This window comes from Bombina bombina, chromosome 1 (assembly GCF_027579735.1).
Source record: "Bombina bombina isolate aBomBom1 chromosome 1, aBomBom1.pri, whole genome shotgun sequence".
Taxonomy (NCBI): domain Eukaryota; kingdom Metazoa; phylum Chordata; class Amphibia; order Anura; family Bombinatoridae; genus Bombina; species Bombina bombina.
This window is the reverse complement of record NC_069499.1, coordinates 617,042,966-617,064,486: the sequence shown is the minus strand read 5'-3', so window position 1 is coordinate 617,064,486 and position 21,521 is coordinate 617,042,966. Positions and strand designations below refer to the sequence as shown.

The following is a 21,521-nucleotide window of genomic DNA, read 5'->3' as shown; positions in this document are numbered from 1 at the left end:
TATTCAAATCTGTTTATAGTTCCCAAAAAAGAGGGAACTTTCAGACCAATCTTGGATCTCAAGATCCTAAACAAATTTCTCAGGGTCCCATCCTTCAAGATGGAGACTATTCAAACCATCCTACCTTTGATCCAGGAGGGTCAATATATGACTACCGTGGACTTAAAGGATGCTTATCTCCACATTCCGATACACAGAGATCATCATCGGTTTCTCAGGTTTGCCTTCCTAGACAGGCATTACCAGTTTGTGGCTCTTCCCTTCGGGTTAGCCCCGGCACCAAGAATCTTTACAAAGGTTCTAGGGTCCCTACTGGTGGTTCTAAGGCCACGGGGCATAGCGGTGACCCCTTACCTAGACAACATTCTGATACAGGCGTCGACTTTTCAAATCGCCAAGTCCCATACGGACATTGTTCTGGCCTTTCTGAGATCTCGCGGGTGGAAGGTGAACGAAGAAAAGAGTTCTCTCTCCCCTCTCACAAGAGTTTCCTTCCTAGGAACTCTGATAGATTCAGTAGACATGAAGATTTTTCTGACAGAGGTCAGGTTGTCAAAGCTTCTAACTTCCTGCCGTGCTCTTTATTCCACTTCTCAGCCGTCAGTGGCTCAGTGTATGGAAGTAATCGGCTTAATGTTAGCGGCAATGGACATAGTTCCGTTTGCCCGCCTACATCTCAGACCACTGCAACTTTGCATGCTCAATCAGTGGAATGGGGATTACACAGATTTGTCCCCTCTGCTAAATCTGGATCAAGAGACCAGAGATTCTCTTCTCTGGTGGCTATCTCGGGTCCATCTGTCCAGGGGAATGAGCTTCTGCAGGCCAGAATGGACTATAGTGACGACAGATGCCAGCCTTCTGGGCTGGGGCGCAGTCTGGAACTTCTTGAAGGCTCAGGGTTTGTGGACTCAGGAGGAAGCCCTCCTTCCGATAAACATTCTGGAACTAAGAGCGATATTCAATGCTCTTCAGGCTTGGCCTCAGCTAGCTGCGGTCAGGTTCATCAGATTTCAGTCAGACAACATCACGACTGTAGCCTATATCAACCATCAGGGGGGTACAAAGAGCCCCCTGGCGATGTTGGAGGTTTCAAAGATAATTCTATGGGCAGAGGTTCACTCTTGCCATCTCTCAGCTATCCATATCACAGGAGTAGAGAACTGGGAGGCGGATTTTTTAAGTCGGCAGACTTTTCATCCGGGGGAGTGGGAACTCCATCCGGAGGTATTTGCCCAGTTGATTCATCTATGGGGCAAACCAGAACTGGATCTCATGGCATCTCGTCAGAACGCCAAGCTTCCTTGTTACAGGTCCAGGGATCCCAAGGCAGCGCTGATAGATGCTCTAGCAGCGCCCTGGTCCTTCAGCCTGGCTTATGTGTTTCCACCGTTTCCTCTGCTCCCTCGTCTGATTGCCAAGATGAAGCAGGAGAGAGCTTCGGTGAATTTGATAGCTCTTGCGTGGCCACGCAGGACTTGGTATGCAGATCTGGTGGACATGTCATCCTTTCCACCAAGGACTCTGCCGCTGAGGCAGGACCTTCTACTTCATGGTCCTTTCAAACATCCAAATCTAATTTCTCTGCGTCTGACTGCTTGGAGATTGAACGCTTGATTCTCTCAAAGCATGGTTTTTCCGAGTCGGTCATTGATACCTTAATTCAGGCTCAAAAGCCTGTCACCAGGAAAATCTATCATATGATATGGTGTAAATATCTTCATTGGTGTGAATCCAAGGGTTACTCATGGAGTAAAGTCAGGATTCCTAGAATATTATCTTTTCTCCAGGAGGGATTGGAGAAAGGATTGTCTGCTAGTTCCTTAAAGGGACAGATTTCTGCTCTGTCTATTCTTTTGCACGAACGTCTGGCTGAGGTTCCAGACGTTCAGGCGTTTTTTCAGGCTTTAGTTAGAATCAAGCCTGTGTTTAAACCTGTTGCTCCGCCATGGAGTTTAAATTTAGTTCTTAAGGTTCTTCAAGGGGTTCCGTTTGAACCTCTGCATTCCATAGATATTAAACTTTTATGTTGGAAAGTTCTATTTCTAGTAGCTATCTCCTCGGCTCGGAGAGTTTCAGAGTTATCTGCTTTACAGTGTGATTCCCTTTATCTGATTTTCCATGCAGATAAGGTAGTTTTGCGTACCAAACCTGGGTTTCTTCCTAAGGTAGTATCTAATAAGAACATCAATCAGGAGATTGTTGTTCCTTCATTATGCCCTAATCCTTCCTCAAAGAAGGAACGTCTTTTAAACAATCTTGATGTGGTTCGTGCTTTAAAGTTTTATTTACAAGCTACGAAGGATTTTCGTCAAACATCTGCTTTGTTTGTTGTCTACTCTGGACAGAGGAGAGGCCAAAAGGCTTTGGCAACTTCTCTTTCTTTTTGGCTAAGAAGTATAATACGCTTAGCTTATGAGACTGCTGGCCAGCAGCCTCCTGAAAGAATTACAGCTCATTCCACTAGAGCGGTAGCTTCCACATGGGCTTTTAAAAATGAGGCCTCTGTTGAACAGATTTGTAAGGCGGCGACTTGGTCTTCGCTTCATACTTTTTCTAAATTCTACAAATTCGATACTTTTGCTTCTTCGGAGGCTATTTTTGGGAGAAAGGTCTTACAGGCAGTGGTGCCTTCCATTTAAGGGCCTGCCTTGTCCCTCCCTTCATCCGTGTCCTAAAGCTTTGGTATTGGTATCCCACAAGTAATGGATGAACCCGTGGACTGGATACACCTTTACAAGAGAAAACAAAATGCATGCTTACCTGATAAATGTATTTCTCTTGTGGTGTATGCAGTCCACGGCCCGCCCTGTCATTTTTAGGCAGGTGTTTTTTATTTTAAACTACAGTCACCACTGCACCCTATAGTTTCTCCTTTTTTCTTGCTTGTCTTCGGTCGAATGACTGGGGGTGGCAGTTAGGGGAGGAGCTATATAGACAGCTCTGCTGTGGGTGTCCTCTTGCAGCTTCCTATTGGGAAGGAGAATATAAGTAATGGATGAACCCGTGGACTGGATACACCACAAGAGAAATAAATTTCAGGTAAGCATAAATTTTGTTTTTTTCGAGTTTCACCTGTATTGTTCAATTTTTGTACAAAGTCCCTTAGTTCACTTTCCATGTGTTCCCAGAAGAGTAGCACATCGTCAATATAGCGTAGCCATAGACTGACGTGCTGCAAACCTGGGAAATCTACATCAAAAACAAATGTAGTTTCCCAAAAACCTACTTTGGTTCCTTCTGACTCATGGCTGGTAGGTAAATGTGGACATGAGTTCTCTCATTCCAAATAAGAGTGAACTTTCTAGGAACCATCATATATTCTCTCAGCATGAGTTCTCACAGAACAATGATGAGTGAAGCTTCAGTCTGCCTGTCATCTTCTATCTACTCCTCGAACCCTCGGTGGCTCAATGCATGGAGATTAAAGGTCTTATGGTGGCTGCTTCGGATACTATTTAGTTTGCTTAATTTCACATGAGACCTCTTCAGCTGTGTATGTTAGGCCAGTGGAATGGGTACTACTCTGACCTGTCTCAAATAATCCACCTGGATTCTATGACAAGAGAGTCTCTCTCTCCTGTTGGCTATCTCTGGATCCTGTTTCTCTGGGAGTTTGTTTCCTGAGATCTTCTTGGGAGATTCTAACGGCATATGCAAGTTTAACAGGCTGGGGTGCCATATGGTGTCCTCTGAGAGCTCAGGGTAACTTGCAATCAGAGGAAGTGAAACTTCCCATCAACATTCTGGAGCTGAGAACCATTTTCAATTCTCTATTGACGTGGCCTCAGTTACAATGCATCCGTTTTTTGTCTGTTTGTTTTTTAGATTTCAATCGGACATCATCGTGACGGTTGCCTATGTCAATCACCCGAGGCAGATTGCGCAGTTCTCTGGCGATGAAAGAATAGCCTAGAATTCTTCAGTGGGCAGACACAATTTCCAAATCTCAGCCATCCATATTCCAGGAGTGGACAATTGGGAAGCATACTTTCTCTTGTAAGGTGTATCCAGTCCACGGATTCATCCTTTACTTGTGGGATATTCTCCTTCCCAACAGGAAGTGGCAAAGAGAGCACACAGCAGAGCTGTCCATATAGCTCCCCCTCTAGCTCCACCCCCCAGTCATTCTCTTTGCCGGCTCTAAGCAATCGGAAGGGTAAAGTGAATGTGGTGTTAGAATTGTAGTTTTTTTATTTTCTTCAAGCAAAAGTTTATTTTAAATGGTACCGGTGTATACTATTTACTCTCTAGCAGAAAGTAGATGAAGATTTCTGCAGGGAGGAAGATGATTTTAGCATGTTGTAACTAAAATCCACTGCTGTTCCCACAAAGGACTGAGGAGTACAAGAAAACTTCAGTTGGGGGGAACGGTTTGCAGGTTAGGCTGCAATAAGGTATGTTCAGTCATTTATTTCTAGACAAGACTGTGATAATGCTGGAAAAGACTGATAAGATCCCCATGAGGAAAGGGTAAGCTGTATTCAGAGACTATGTATGGAATTGCTAGCTTACATTACAGGGCTAATTTATGCTGGGTGACACTACTTAATGACAAACGGTTTTTATTAGAAAAATATCGTTTTTGAGACACTTTGAAGGTTCCTTTGGGTTTCTTTCAGGGGTTGTTACCCACATGGCTATTATTAAAACACTTAGGAGTGTTTCTTTAGGCCTCACAGCACCAGAGTAAGGTGGGAGGGGCCTAATTTCGCACCTCAGATGCGCAGTTATATTGACTAGAACTTCAGGCTGTCTTCACATGGAGGGTCCTGCTACAGTTTGAGGGCCCATAAGAAGCTTTTTCCCCACAAATCTGACTCCTAAGGGCAGGTAGGGCCACAGCAGAGCTGTGGCAAGGTGCTGAAGTTGTTTTAACCGGTCTGTTGCTTACTATTGATCCGGTTTGGGCATTAAGGGGTTAATCGTTTTAATTGCTAGTGGTGCAATCTTACTAATGCTTTAGGCACATACTGTAAAAATTTCAAAAAGTTTGCTGCATTTTTCACTGTTTTGGAAAATTGTGTGCCTTTTTTATCTCTTAAAGGCACAGTAACTTTTTTTGCAAAGTGTGTTTTTACTTGATTAAAGTGATTTCAAAGCCTGTTTGTCTTACTACTAGTCTGTTAAACATGTCTGACACCAAGGAAAATCCTTGTTCAATGTGTTTAGAAGCCATGGTGGACTTGTACTGATATGTCTATACATTTTAAAGAACATATTGTTGCACTTAAAAATGTGGCCCAAGATGATTCTCAGACAGAAGGTAATGAGGTTAGCCGTTAACCTCTCCCCAAGTGTCACAACCAGTTATGCCCGCTCAAGCGACGCCTAGCACCTCTAGCGCGTCTAACTCTTTTACCTTACAAGACTTGGCGGCAGTTATGGATAATACCCTCTCAGTGTTTTTATCTAAACTGCCCGTGTTACCTGCAAAGCGTGATAGCTCTGTTTTAAGAACAGATTATGAGCATTCTGACGCTTTAGTAGCCGTATCCGATATACACTCACAACGCTCTGAAATGGGGGCGAGGGATGTGCTGTCGGAGGGAGAAATTTCCGATTCGGGAAAGGTTGCTCCTCAGACAGACTCAGATACGTTGGCTTTTAAATTTAAACTAAAACACCTCCACTTACTGCTCAGGGAGGTATTAGTTACTCTGGACGACTGCGACCCTATGGTGGTTCCAGAGAAATTGTGTAAAATGGACAAGTACCTAGAAGTTCCTGTTTACACTGATGTGTTCCTGGTCCCTAAGAGGATTGCGGATATTGTTACTAGGGAGTGGGATAAACCAGGTATTCCCTTCGTTCCCCCTTCTGTTTTTAAGAAAATGTTCCCCATATCTAACCCCGTGCGGGACTCGTGGCAGACGGTCCCTAAGGTGGAGGGGGCTGTTTCTTCACTTGCTAAACGCACAACTATACCAATCGAAGACCGTTGTGCTTTTAAAGACCCTATGGATAAAAAATTAGAGGGTTTACTTAAGAAAATTTTTGTTCAACAAGGTTTTCTTCTCCAACCTATTGCGTGCATTGTTCCTGTAACTACTGCAGCGGATTCTGGTTCGAGGCGCTGGAAGATGCGCTCCAGATGGAGACCTCATATGAGGACATTATGGACAGAATTAAGGCTCTTAAGCTGGCTAATTCTTTTATCACAGATGCCGCTTTCCAACTAGCTAAGTTAGCGGCAAAAAAAATCAGGTTTCGCCATTTTAGCGCGCAGGGCGTTATGGCTAAAGTCCTGGTCGGCCGATGTGTCATCAAAATCCAAACTATTGAACATCCCTTTCAAAGGAAAGACCCTCTTTGGGCCTGAATTGAAAGAGATTATTTCAGAAATCACTGGGGGAAAAGGCCATGCTCTCCCCCAGGACAAGTCCTTCAAGACGAAGAACAAGCAAAATAATTTTCGTTCCTTTCGGAATTTCAGGAGCGGTCTCGCTTCATCCTCCCCTGCTGCAAAGCAAGAGGGCAACACTTCACAACCCAGGGCAGCCTGGAAACCTTTCCAGGGCTGGAACAAGGGTAAACAGGCCAAGAAGCCTGCAGCTGCCTCCAAGACAGCATGATGGGGTAGCCCCAGATCCGGGACCGGATCTAGTAGGGGGCAGACTCTCTCTCTTCACTCAGGCCTGGGCAAGAGACGTACACGATCCCTGGGCCATAGAGATTGTATCCCAGGGATATCTTCTAGAATTCAAGGACTCCCCTCCAAGGGGAAGGTTCCATATTTCTCGTCTGTCTTCAGACACGACAAAGAAAGAGGCGTTCTTACGCTGTGTAGAAGACCTACATACAATGGGAGTGATCCACCCAGTTCCATTTGCGGAACAAGGGCTGGGGTTTTACTCAAACTTGTTTGTGTTTCCCAAAAAAGAAGGAACTTTCAGACCAATCCTGGATCTCAAAATTCTAAACAAATTCCTCAGAGTCCCATCATTCAAGATGGAGACCATTCGGACAATCTTACCAATGATCCAGGAGGGTCAATATATGACTACCGTGGATCTAAAGGATGCGTATCTTCACATTGCTATCCACAAAGATCATCACCAGTTTCTCAGGTTCGCCTTTCTGGACAAGCATTATCAGTTTGTGGCTCTCCCTTTCAGGTTGGCCACTGCTCACAGAATTTTCACAAAGGTGCTAGGGTCCCTCCTGGCGGTGCTAAGACCGCGGGCATAGCAGTGGCGCCTTATCTAGACGATATCTTAATTCAGGCGTCGACTTTCCAAAGAGCCAAGTCTCACACGGAAATTGTAGTGGCCTTTCTGAGGTCTCACGGGTGGAAGGTGAACATCAAAAAGAGTTCTCTCTCCCCCCCCCCCTCACAAGAGTTCCCTTCCTAGGAACCCTAATAGACTCGGTAGAAATGAAAATATTTCTGACGGAGGTCAGAAAGATAAAACTCTTAACTGCTTGCCGAGCTCTTCATTCCATTCCTCGGCCATCTGTAGCTCAGTGCATGGAGACAATTGGACTAATGGTAGCGGCAATGGACATATTCCCTTTTGCATGGATACACCTCAGACCACTGCAACTATGCATGCTCAAACAGTGGAATGGGGATTATGCAGATTTGTCTCCTCAAATACAGTTGGACCAGGGGACCAGAGATTCTCTTCTCTGGTGGTTGTCTCAGGATCACCTGTCTCAGGGAATGTGTTTCCGCAGACCAGAGTAGATCATCGTAACGACAGACGCCAGTCTGTTGGGCTGGGGTGCAGTCTGGGACTCCCTGAAAGCTCAGGGCTTATGTTCTCGGGAAGAAGCTCTTCTTCCGATAAACATTCTGGAACTGAGGGTGATATTCAACGCGCTTCAGGCATGGCCTCAGGCCAAATTCATCAGATTTCGGCCTCAGCTAGCTGCGGCCAAATTCATCAGATTTCAGTCGGACAACATCACGACTGTAGCTTACGTCAATCATCAAGGCGGAACAAGGAGTTCCCTAGCAATGATCGAAGTAACCAAAATAATCAGATGGGCGGAGGATCACTCTTGCCATCTCTCAGCAATTCACATCCCAGGAGTAGACAACTGGGAGGCGGATTTTCTAAGTCGTCAGACTTTTCACCCGGGGGAGTGGGAACTCCACCCGGAGGTATTTGCCCAGCTGACTCAGCTATGGGGCACTCCAGAATTGGACCTGATGGCGCCCCATCAGAACACCAAACTTCCTCTTTACGGGTCCAGGTCCCGGGATCCTCAGGTAGTGCTGATAGATGCTCTAGCAGCGCCTTGGTCCTTCAATCTGGCCTATGTTTTTCCTCCGTTTCCTCTCCTCCCTCGTCTGGTTGCCAGAATCAAGCAGGAGAGGGCTTCGGTGATTCTAATAGCGCCTGCGTGGCCACGCAGGACCTGGTATGCAGACCTAGTGGACATGTTATCTGTGCCACTATGGACACTACCAATGAGGCAGGACCTTCTAATACAAGGTCCTTTCAAACATCCAAATCTAATTTCTCTGTGTCCTATGTACTCAGAGACACTTGCAAAAACGCTGTAACTACTTAACCTAAGTGGAAGCTAAGGAAAACATCAAAATAAATATTGTAAGCACCAAAGTGCAAAGCTTTAAATTGCAGAGTAAAACTAGATACATTGACTCTTTTGAATTTTGACTTACAAATAAGGAGAGATAATATGTAACCAAACATATCCACACTATAACAATGTAACCTTTTGTTCTATCTACATTAATGACTGATTGTGCAAGAAAAATTTCCAAACATTCTCTCAGTGTTTACCTTTCCTCACAAGCCTATTATTATCGAGTTACAACATAACCCTATAATATTTATAAGAGTCTCAAGACTCCTAAGTTGACAGCAATGCGCCAACAGGTATACCTGTACTCTCTAATTTTCATAGGCTCCTTACATCCAAGACAATCCAATTGTCCCCTGTATATACGGAACGGTTTTTCTGACTTTGTTAAAAGGGGTAATTTAAAGGACAACACTGACACCTAGTGGTGATTAAATTTAATACATAGCATCAATGTCTAAATAACCTATTTAGGCAAAATTGAAGCACAACATCCACTATCAGTCAAATAGTGTTTGATGTAGGTAACAACAAGTCCTAGATATTTAGAAAATTAATTCAATCCTCTGCAATAACAGGCATAGTCCCTTTACTGTAACAAGTACAGGAGCTAAAATCAGTTAATATCCATGAACTGATTAATTGCAGTTACCTTGCAAAACAGAAGCTGTAGGTCACATTAAGGGTGGAGACACACTCCTAGATACAGTGTCCAAATCAATGGGAATACAGGGTGAAAGCGAGTAATACTCACCTAGCTCAAACCCTAGCTGTACATTAGACTATCATTATCTGAATAACCCAAGAACCTACACTAGTATACTATCAACTTAGAAAAACCAGTGATTAATCTAAGCAATTAAACATCAAACTATTGACAGTTTATCACTATAGTTTACAACACATATGTTACGAGCTTAGTCCTACTGAGAATTTGCTCAATAAAGTTAACTATCTCAACAGCAGACGGTAATTTTAAAAGTTTTTGTCTTTGTGTGTTTGTAATATATTTTAATAATTTTGAATAAAAGTTAAATTTTAATTATCTAGCTCTGAACTCCACCTAGAAGTCTCAATAAAGTCCATATCCACATAATTCTATCACAGGAATGTGAGTGCTAATCAGATGTACAATTTTTGTCAGTATAATACTGATTTGTCCTAGTCTAATTTCTCTGCGTCTGACTGCTTGGAGATTGAACGCCTAATTCTATCAAAGCGTGGTTTCTCTGAGTCGGTTATTGATACCCTGATTCAGGCTAGAAAGCCTGTCACCAGGAAAATCTACCATAAGATTTGGCGCAAATATCTTTTTTGGTGCGAATCCAAGGGTTACTCATGGAGTAAGGTTAGGATTCCCAGAATTTTGTCCTTTCTCCAAGACGGATTGGAGAAAGGATTATTAGCTAGTTCCTTAAAGGGACAGATATCTGCTTTGTCTATTCTTTTTCACAAACGTCTGGCAGAGGTACCAGACGTTCAAACGTTTAGTCAGGCTTTAGTCAGAATCAAGCCTGTTTATAGACCTGTGGCTCCGCCATGGAGTCTGAATTTAGTTCTTTCAGTTCTGCAAGGGGTTCCGTTTGAACCTTTACATTCCATAGATATTAAACTTTTATCTTGGAAAGTTTTGTTTTTGGTAGCTATCTCTTCTGCTCGAAGAGTTTCAGAGTTATCTGCTTTACAGTGTGATTCACCTTACCTGGTGTTCCATGCAGATAAGGTAGTTTTGCGTACCAAACCCGGTTTTCTTCCTAAGGTTGTGTCTAATAAGAATGTTAATCAGGAAATTGTTGTTCCTTCTCTGTGTCCTAATCCTTCGTCGAATAAGGAACGTCTGTTAAACAATCTTGATGTGGTTCGTGCTTTAAAGTTCTATTTACAAGCAACTAAGGATTTCAGACAAACATCTTCTTGGTTTGTTATCTATTCTGGTAAGAGGAGAGGTCAGAAGGCGACCGCTACCTCTTTCCTTTTGGCTGAAAAGCATCATCCGTTTGGCCTATGAGACTGCTGGCCAGCAGCCTCCTGAAACAATTACTGCTCATTCTACCAGAGCAGTGGCTTCCACATGGGCTTTTAAAAATGAGGCTTCTGTTGAACAGATTTGTAAGGCAGCGACTTGGTCTTCGCTGCATACTTTTTCCAAATTTTACAAATTCGATACTTTCGCTTCTTCGGAGGCTATTTTTGGGAGAAAGGTTTTACAAGCAGTGGTGCCTTCCGTTTAAGGTACCTGTCTTGTTCCCTCCCTTCATCCGTGTCCTAAAGCTTTGGTATTGGTATCCCACAAGTAAAGGATGAATCCGTGGACTGGATACACCTTACAAGAGAAAACAGAATTTATACTTACCTGATAAATTACTTTCTCTTGTGGTGTATCCAGTCCACGGCCCGCCCTGTCATTTTAAGGCAGGTGGTTTTTATTTTTAAACTACAGTCACCACGGCACCCTATGGTTTCTCCTTTTTCTTCTTAACCTTCGGTCTAATGACTGGGGGTGGAGCTAGAAGGGGAGCTATATGGACAGCTCTGCTGTGTGCTCTCTTTGCCACTTCCTGTTGGGAAGGAGAATATCCCACAAGTAAAGGATGAATCCGTGGACTGGATACACCACAAGAGAAAGTAATTTATCAGGTAAGCATAAATTCTGTTTTCTTAGAAGACAGACTGCATTCAGGGGAATGGTCTGTAAATCAGGAGGTATTTTTTTAGGTCACCCGCAGATGGGATATCCGCAGATAGATCTAATGGATTCCGGTCTCAATGCCAAACTGCCATGATACGGTTCGAGGCCGAGGGATCCTCAGGCAGATTGGTGGACTCCTTGGCAGTTCCGTGGAACTTCAATCTAGTGTATCTTTTTCCTCCAATTGTGCTCCTGCCCCGAGTTATAGCTGGGAGGGAATTTCAACAATCCTAGTTGCCTTAGCGTGGCCATGCAGGACTTGGTATTGCGGATCTAGTGAGAATGTCATTTGCTCCTCCTTGAAAATTTCCTCAGAGGTTGGGCCTTCTACAGCAAGGTCCTTTCTTCTATCAAAATCTAGACTCTCTAAGGTTGACTGCATGGAGATTGAACGCCTAGTAGTGTCTAAGAAAGGGTTCTCTGAGACAGTGATCGATACTTTAATTCAAGCAAGAATGCCTGTGACCAGGAGTATTTACCATAACGTTTGGAGAACTTCTCTATCCTGGTGTGCAGACTGGGGTCTCCCTTGGCATAAAGTCAAGACCCTGCAGATATTTAAATTTCTTCAGTAAGGTTTAGAGAAGGACCTGTTGTCCAGTTCTCTTAAGGGTCAGATTTCTGCCCTTTCTGTTTTGTTTTTTTAAAAAGTTGTCATTTGTTCAGGCTATTGTTAGAATTAGACCTGTTTTCAAACCTGTTGCTCCTCCTTGGAGCCTTAATCTTGTTCTTAGGGCTCCATGTACTAAAGCATCAATTTGCTTGCCGATAGCGTGTCTGATGAACTTGCAGTGAACGAGACGATGCCTGCTAGCCATATGTACAAAAACATTGTTGTACTACTACCACATGATTACCTGACATAAATGTGCAGTTATGAGTAGATGCTGTATGTGCACATCAAAGTTATATAATTATATCCAAAGGCCCTTATTTATGAGGATAACCTCTTATTCTTTTTTTACTTTTTAGAGCAACACAAACAATTGTTTACCGCCTAGTTTATGAGAATAATTGTTTCTACTCATTTTGATGTAGAGTTCTCATGTCATGATATATACTTAAGGTCAACATTTTTCAGTAGAGGTTGGGATTCAACAGGCAAAATCATGTATTTCAAATGAGAAAATAAAGGTATGGGAGCTCTTTGTAATCAATTTAATTACACTCCAGCAGGTAAAATGGTTAATTGATAACACATTAAAGGGGAGAAAATAGTTGAGTACACTGTCCCTTTAATTGAATGTAAATAATTATAATTTGGTCGTTTTATTTTGCTTGCTTTTGTAGTAAAATGCATCTAGAAAGTGTGCATGCCCCACAAACTCTACAGAGTTTAAAAGGCAACCTCTGTCATTTTTTTTAATGCATTGTTCTCTACAAATAACATACTTATTTAATCCTGTCTTTATTGTTTCCATGTATGTAAATATGGCATAAATTGACAATGAGCTCAGGCACTCATTACTTTTAGGACAATAATTTGTAAAGTTTTCAAAAAAGTTATTGTATTTATATTAGATTTAAACTCAAATGGCACACCCGCTCCACGTTTGTTTCAATAACCTTTATGTATCTTTTTATGCATTTCCCAGCATCCTCAGACCTCAGCAGATAATGTTATCATCCATGAAATTCCTAATTCTGGGGAGGGTACATCAGACATCTCCAGCTCAGCTTCATTTGACTCACAAATGCATACAGAACAACTTGCAAAACTAGGAAGCGGAAGCATAGACTGCTACCAGTGAGTACATGACTTTCTTGAAATGTTTTTTTTCTGTTTACAAATGAGTTTTGTTCTAATCCTAGAAAAATTACTTTTTATGAGAGGTAAATCATGTGCGTTTCAGACCTTTATCTGTTTTCTCTCCCACTAAGTCTTGTGAAAATGTATTAGTCTTTTCACAAGAGAGTTGAACATAATCTGAAAGCCCTATATGACAGGACACCAAACAAATATATAAAACTAATTTGACCTTTGAATAAAGGGTAGCTTTGAAATCTTTGAATTCTAATGAAAATCTAGTGCTAGGACAGGCCGATAAGTGTGGAAATGTGGTGATTATGAATAAGATTTATTATTTAAGAGGCCTATGGACCACTCTGTTACTAATGTATATGGAATGTCTCTTAATCCAACTTGAGACTATCAGAGACTTGTGTACAACCTTTTGGGTGATGGTAGGGAAGCGGGTTTTATAGTTGAAAACACTTGATTTTTTTTTATGTCATGATCCAATTATCCTGATCTTCCAAAGGAGCACAAGTCTCTTCTTGAAGTAAAAGGTAGGCTTATAGTTTCAGGCATTGTTTCCCTTTTGGAAAAACTCCACCTGGATTGTTTCTATTCTTACAACCTTTGGTTCGAATTGTGCCCAGCTGGGGGGCGGAGCCATTTAGAGAAGTGGCCGGTCGCATTCTGGCAGAGCTCCTGAAACAACCCAACAGTATTGCTTATTTACCTTCCAATTACCTGCCCCAAACCTCTCATCTTGCCATAACCCTTTCCCTACCGCTTGTCCTTAACTCCCCTCAGATTGGCTGGCCAGCTGAACTCCACGCATTTGCTCCGCCACACCGGAGCCTACAGGGAAGGACCGCAATCCCCTCAAGCGGACTAATCAGGCTGAGCAGACTCCCAGGCAAGCGCAACTGGACCGCCAACCCGCCTACCCATGAGTAAGCTGACTCACGGGTATAGACTGCTGGACCTCCTACTGTTGCAGAGCCTTCCTGCACGGCGCACAGCACCATTTTCAACAAATCTCCCCCCACCTAGGCCGCAGTACTCACGCTGGCCCCCAGCCTATGACAGCAACTTCTGATGTGTGCTGGGGCCCGCGATTCAGGCACCACATTAGTGGCAGCACCGGAGGTCTGGAGGGACTAGACACTAGCAGGGTAAGTTCATCACAATCTGCTGTTTTACCCTTAATTGACTCTTTACCCTGAGAGTACGGCCACACATCGTGCATTGCTCCCACGTGGAGAAACTTGTCTTGCAAGCTTTAGCAGGCATTAGGTGGCACAACTTACAGGGGGCTGCCACTCAATAATACATACAGCCAACAGCACTTAACAATTTGGCACAGAGGGCAACAATAGCCAGCTTTGGGAGAGCTCCCTCATCACACTTCACTTGGGCCTAATAAACCACCCACGGCCTGCAGCTCTATAGTGACAGTGCCCTTATCGATTAATTGTATTAGAACAACCACCTAGTCCCATGTAGATAACTCTATCTCCCAGTTCCTCTGAGCAACTGCCTGCCTAACCCTCCCTTTGCTGCCAAAATCTCTGCGCCTACAGCCAAGCTTAAAAAAGGGATATCCTCTACTAATGAGCGTATCGATGTGCTTGAGAGAAATTATGAGGACTTAACCACGAAACAATCTAACAGTTTTACCTACACTCAGCATCTCTCAGAATATCTGGATTCTGTGGAAAACAAAATTGCTAATATTGAGGACAGGTCTCGGCGCAACAAACTTAGGATCCGAGGTGTGCCCGAGTCTGTTTCTTCATCAGATCTCCAATCCTATCTTAAAGAGCTCTTCCAGCAATTTGCTCCAGTCACTTCAGAATCGGAAAATCTGCTAGATCGAGCTCACCGCTCACTCAGACCCAAAGGTCTTCCTGATGGCCAACCCTGTGATGTCATCGTCAGGTTGCCTTATTTTACATACAAAGAAAAGGGTACAAAGAGCACATTTCCAAAAGCTTCCACTCCCTGAGAAATATCAGAATCTCCAGATCTTCCTAGACTTGTCTGCTCGGACTTTACAACAGAGAAAAACCTTTTCAGAAGTCACAATGACCTTGAGGAAGAGGAACATCCGATATCGCTGGGGTTACCCAATTAAACTATTGGTCTTCAAGGACAACCAGACGCACGTAATCTATAATGTTAATCAAGGACTTGTACTCCTTAAATCCTGGAATATGGCCAACACCAACACAGATGACTCACAAAGTCTACAGCAACAACCCCATCAGCTTGATGCCACAGCCTCTGAGTTTGCAGCGCTACCTCAAAGAAGACCTAGCTCTCTAGATGCCTAAGCGCCAATCTTCTTGGAGCCTTTTTCCTCAACTTTAGAGACATGTTTTCTCTGAACAGGGACTTCTTGAGGACTTTTGCTTACTCTAGACTGACATGCGCAGTGAGTTTGATAAGTATTTGTTGAATATTGATATGTTGTTTGTTTAACTTGCCTTGTCATGAATATAAATGTTGTCTTTTCAGTTTATTTTAGGTCTCACCCTATACCTTAAACCATGAAGCTTTAGATCATGCTTAGGTTATGACTACAGATACATAACCTCCCTCAGCACGCATACGTTCATACAGTTCCACAACCTTCATATTGTTTATGTGACAATAGAACACCGTGATTAATGGCCTTAAATACCAGGTACCTAAGCTCTATGTCCCCCTACGTAGCCTAACTATATAACACGTCTGTAATGTACCTGAGTTCTATTTTTATGAGGATTCATTTTCTATCTTACATGAACAGTTGCGAGCAATCAACACCAGTTATCTTTAGCGTTATACACCTGTATGCCGCAACCCCCACAGAGGGGGTAGTTCCCCCCCCCCTAAATCCTCCCTTATTCATCCCCTAGGAAAGTTTGCTTAAGGTGTATTAGAGTTAAAATAGTTAAGTCTTCTAGTCCACCCTCCTAAGTGTATGGAAACTGCAAATTTGCTGTTTTTCTAACTGTACATTTTCTGTGCTTTTTGATGACCTGCTAGACGTTTTTACAACTGGGCGGGTATCTTAGCTTTGGTGTCCATTTAATGTTGTTAATGTTAACCGTTAATGCAAACTGTCCTTGTTTTACGTTTCCTCCTCTGAGGGATTTCACTTGTTTCAGCTTATATGTTTACTCTCATATTGTGTAATACTTTTACAGGACAAAAGAATATATCCAGGTCCCTTATGTGGAGGCACATGCCTCTTTCATGAACCCTTCTTGTCCATCCCCTCTGGTCACTGTAGGGATGCCCCCTAGACCCCTGTGCAGGGACTCCATCTCCCTTGAAGTTGATTATAGTGTCTCCCTTTTTTTAAAAAAAAAAAAAAGTATACTAACCAATTCCCTTTGTCTGGCCTATGGCCACACCACAAAATCATTTTGGGCAGGTGACACGTAGCGGCCACTCATTCTTATCTTTCTCCTACGCCAATTCCTTTACCCCCCTCCCCACACCACGCACTTGCGACCAGCCCTCCCTAATATTATCGCCACTTGGCTTCCTATACCTTCACTTAAAGTACCCTAGCATACCTCCCCCCCCCCCACACACACTTTAAGTGTCCCTCTTTTAGAGGGGACTACCAAAGCGGTTTGTCTTGTCGATACCGCACCCTTTTCGTTCTCCCCTAACAACAACCTTCTTGCTTAGTTAGGTGTCGGATACCTATCTTATCTAACCCTCCCTCCCCCTTTTTTTTTTTCTCCTTTCTTCTCTTTCCTCCCCTCTCAACACCCCCCCTCCTCGCTCTTACCTTTGCACTCCTCTACGTTCCTCCTCCTTTTGTGTCTTGCTTCACCCAAACCCTTGCTCCTTAACAACATGGCTTTGACGTGCACATCCCATAATGTTAGGGGCCATAACTCCCCAAATAAATGCACCAGACTCCTGCAAAGCCTTTAACATGCAAAATCCCAGATAGCATTCCTTCAGGAGACCCCCTGGTTGGATGGATCTCCTATCCCCCTTAACTCCAAACAATACCCGGTGGTTGAAGCAGCATCCTTTTCGAGTAAGTCCAGAGGGGTTGCAATTTTAATCCACAAGAGCATACTATACGAGAAACTAGATATCCATGCTGATCCACAGGGACGATACTTGATACTGAATTGCAAATTGCAAGGAGTACCATATACCCTTGCGTCTTACTACGGTCCTAATACAGGCCAAGTTAAATCCCTTAGGAAATTCCTACGCTACTTAACCGATCACAAATCGCAGGTGACTTTAATATGCTCTTAGACACTGCACTAGACAGACGGTCCCCTAAACATAGGACTTACGACCCTTCTCTAATTAAAACTTCTAAGCAATTCAATACACTGTTTGCACGCCATAATCTGTTTAACATTTGGCGCTCCTTACACCCCACCTCTAGGGATTACTCGTGCTATTCCGCGGCCCACAACTCTTACGTATTGATTTCATTTTGTGTGAACCACGCCTTCTAGACTCCATACGAACATCACATATATCGAGTTGTACCTGGTCAGACCATTCTCCTATTCAAGTGACAATGGATTCCCCTATTACCATTACCTGTAGACCCCCCATGGAGGTTGCCTGAGTTTCTCTTTGCCGACCTAAATAATGTTGTCAGAGTGCGGGAGGAAATTACACTATTCCTTACCATTAATAACAACAACTTAGTAGATGACTATTGCCTTTGGGGGTCACTTAAAGCCTACATTCGAGGCATATTTATTAAGCTCCTATCCAAGCATAGGAAAACCCAGGGGGGGGACCTTATCACAGCTCCATACCCAACTTCGCAACCTCACCACCCAACACAAGACCACACTTGACCCAGGAGTACTTGCTCAAATAGAGTTAATAAAATCGCGAACCTAGAAAACACCAGAATGCAATGGCGGCTACAAACAGTTAAACAATTGTACTACTCCAAGGGAAATAAGGCTGATCGCCTCTTAGCTAATAAACTGAGACAACGAACAGCTGATGCTCGCATATCCTACATCAAGACCTCTGGTGGCATAGTCAGGCTCCCAGCTGATATAGGTAAAGCATTTGCCAAATATAATCATGACTTATATAATTTAGAAAGCTCCCAAGACACCCCTTCCTCTTCAACAATCAAAAAAATTTTGGACCCCCTTTCCCTCCCTACCCTGACGGACGATCAGAAAGACTTCTTAGACTCACCTTTTACCCCACAAGTGATGGCCCTAGCCATTAAATCTCTGAAGCCCCACAAAGCACCAGGACCAGATGGATACACCGCCACTTTTTATAAAAAGTTTAGCCCTCTTATTATACCCCTTCTTACCAGAATTTTTCCCTAGCCAGGCAGTCTGGAGTCCTTCCCCCAGAGTTCCTTGGGGCGACAATAGTAACCATACCGAAATCTGGCAAGGACCCCCAATGCCTGCGGAAATTTTAGGCCCATCTCTCTACTTAATGTAGACACGAAACTTCTCGCTAAGATCTTAGCTACCCGATTGAAACATATCCTCCCCTCTTTGATAGATTGAGATCAGGTGGGATTTACCCCAGGCAGAGAAGGCCCCGATAATACCAGACGCATCCTAAATATCTTCCTTGAAGCCAAAAGCGAGAAAATTCCCTGTACCACCTTAGCCTTAGACGCCGAAAAGGCATTTGACCGTGTAAATTGGTTCTACCTATTTGAAGTCCTAAAAAAGTTTGGTTTCCTGCCGCAATACTACACATGTGTTAAAGCTTTATATGCCTCCCCATCAGCAACAGTCAGAGGTTTGGGATTTATGTCCCCCTCTTTCCCAATTACTAATGGGACTAGGCAGGGGTTTCCTTTGTCCCCCCCTGATATTTGCATTAATTATGGACCCCCTAGCTGAAGCAATTTAGATCCTGTACAAGTATCAAGGGCGTAACAATCGCGGGAGTCCCTCAAAAAACTGCGCTGTTTGCGGATGACCTTACCGTGTTTCTGGGTGACCCCGCCCATTCCCTCCCCGTTCTTTTCGACCTTCTACATACCTTTTGGAACAATCGGCTATTACAAGCTAAATGTAAATAAGACGGATGCCTTTGTGATTAGTGTCCCTGACTTAGAATACGCCGACCTTAAAAAACAGTATATGTTTAACTGGTCGCGACACAAAATTTAACACTTGGGAGTTTTTCTTTCCTAGAATATCTCTACCGTGGTCGAATCTAACTTTTATCCTCTTCTTCATTCCTTTCAAAAGAGTGTGGACCACTGGAATGTCCCGTGTATATCTTGGTTAGGCAGAGTCGCAGCTTTTAAAATAACTCTTCTCCCCAAGCTGACCTGCCTCTTCCGAACTCTGCCGATCCCCATAGATCTTGATGGGGGACTTGTCTAAATCAAATTGTAAGCAGTCTGTATCATAAACCAATTATGGCTAATACGTTGCCTCATGACAATAGCTCACATCCTAAAAACATGGCAAGTTTTAAGGTTAAAGCGCAACTGTACAGACACAGATGTTTACTATAGAGAAAGTGTTAATATAAGTCACAGACTTCAGGAGAGAGGTTATATAAAATAAAGTTATCCAGAGAGCTTTATTTCTTTCTAATGACACGGTGAGTCCACGGATCATCTCTAATTACTATTGGGAATAGCACTCCTGCCCAGCAGGAGGTGGCAAAGAGCACCACAGCAAAGCTGTTAAATATCACCTCTCTTCCCTCCAACCCCAGTCATTCTCTTTGCCTACATTAAGAGCAAGGACGTAGTTAAGTTTAGGTGTCTGAAAGAAGATTCTTCAATCCTGATTTTATTATTTTTTTTTAGCAGTGTAATTTTGTTCTGCTTTATCCTGGGGTGTAGCCGTAGCCCATGTCAGTCTCTTCAGTAGAGCAGTGGTGGCTTTTAAGCAATTGGGAACTGGTGGGGTATAATCCTCACTGCGCCTCCCAAGTAGTTATTGCTGCCCTAACTTAAAAGCCGGAGTAAGATTACTTAGTCTTTGTTGTTTTTTCATAGGTCCATGTGAGGGAACATGTCTCTCAAACCTAGTGAGCTGCCCTGCTGCCTGGCAGATTACATGGAGGTAAGTGCTGATTTTATTTTTCTGAGACAGTGTAAGGAAAATATGGCACTTTAATTATTCATTTGAATGGGACACCAGAGACATTATCCTATGGAATTACGAGATAATGTTAAAAAGGGGCAGTGTTTGCAGCACTGGGGACGAGGAGATATAGGCTCAATTTGTGGTGTGTTTTCACTTGCTCCCGGCGGCTTTACTTCATAGTACAATTTGCCAACCGGGAAGTTAATTTTGATACGCCCACGATGGGCGGGGCTAGGTGGGGCAGCAAGATTTCTGATGCTCACCTTTTCTCCTTTACTTCCTGTGTTCCGGAGGGTAGACAGCATCCTTGCAGCTTTGTAAGCAGTACTACGGTTGCTGGACTTAGGTTTACAGTTCTATGAGTTGAGTTTGGGATTTTTCTAACATCATATTGTCTCCGGTATCAGCCAGGCAGGTAGGCACCTCAGCAAAGCTAAGCTGAGGTGTAGAAGCTGTCCTGAGTGTTTCTGACAGTTTATTCCTTTTTTTGCATAAAAAATAAAGCAGTTACGTTTTAAAATTTGAAGGGACAGTAACATTTTTTGTATGTTAATTTCAAATTAAAATATAAGTATATTTATTTCTAATTTGTTCAATTCTGAGTAAAGATGAACCAAGAGGCCCTGCAAAATGTTACTTGTTCTTTATGTTTTGATGCTAACGTGGAAACGCCAATCCCTTTCTGTTCCTCATGTATTGAGAGAACTTTAAATTACAGGGATAGACTTTTTTTCTGAGTCAACATTGCCTAAGGCGGATGCTGTTCAGGGGTCTTCTGACAATGTTCAAGATGTGCCGCAGCTTTCTCCTCAAGTGTCCCAAATTTTGTCGTCCACACATGCAGTGCCCTGCACTTCCTCTCAAACGCCGCCTGGAATTATGTTGCAAGACCTCGCTACCCTCATGTCTTCTGCAGTATCTGATGCATTGCCTGCCTTTCCCATGTTGCAGGGAAAGCACAAGAGGAAATCTATGGATTCAATAAGTAAGGTTTCTGACACAGTAGTAGCTATTCCAAATGTTCCTTCCCAGATATATGAGGAGGAGGATACTTTGGTGGCATCTGAGGGGGAAATCTCAGACTCTGACAGTGTAATTCCTTCTGCTGATGCTGAAGTGGTATCATTTAGATTTAAGCTGGAAAACCTCCGTTTGTTACTTAAGGAGGTTTTGGCTACCTTAGATGACTCCGACTCTACTGTCCTTGTCAACAATAAGAATTCTATTAAACTAAACAAGTATGTTGATGTACCTTCCATGGTGGAGGTTTTTGCTGTACCAGATCGGGCTACAGAGATTATTGCTATGGAATGTGAGAGGCCTGGTATCCCTTTTTTCCATCCCCTATTTTTAAGAAGGTGTTTCCTATTGCTGACTCTATCAAGGAGTCTTGGCAGACGGTTCCCAAGGTGGAAGGGGCAATTTCCACTTCGGCTAAGAGAACCACTATTCCCATAGAGGATAG

General features: G+C 43.3%; 1 protein-coding gene across 3 annotated transcripts in view; it reads left to right on the top strand.

The window, feature by feature from the left end:
* Window positions 1–21,521, top strand: part of LOC128645781 (heat shock factor protein 3) — a 280,321-nt gene that overhangs the window by 157,433 nt on the left and 101,367 nt on the right. For all 3 annotated transcript variants that reach the window (XM_053699017.1, XM_053699018.1, XM_053699016.1), the window contains exon 8: window positions 12,841–12,992. In XM_053699017.1, coding sequence (XP_053554992.1) covers window positions 12,841–12,992 — 152 coding nt within the window. The remainder of the gene's footprint in view (window positions 1–12,840; window positions 12,993–21,521) is intronic.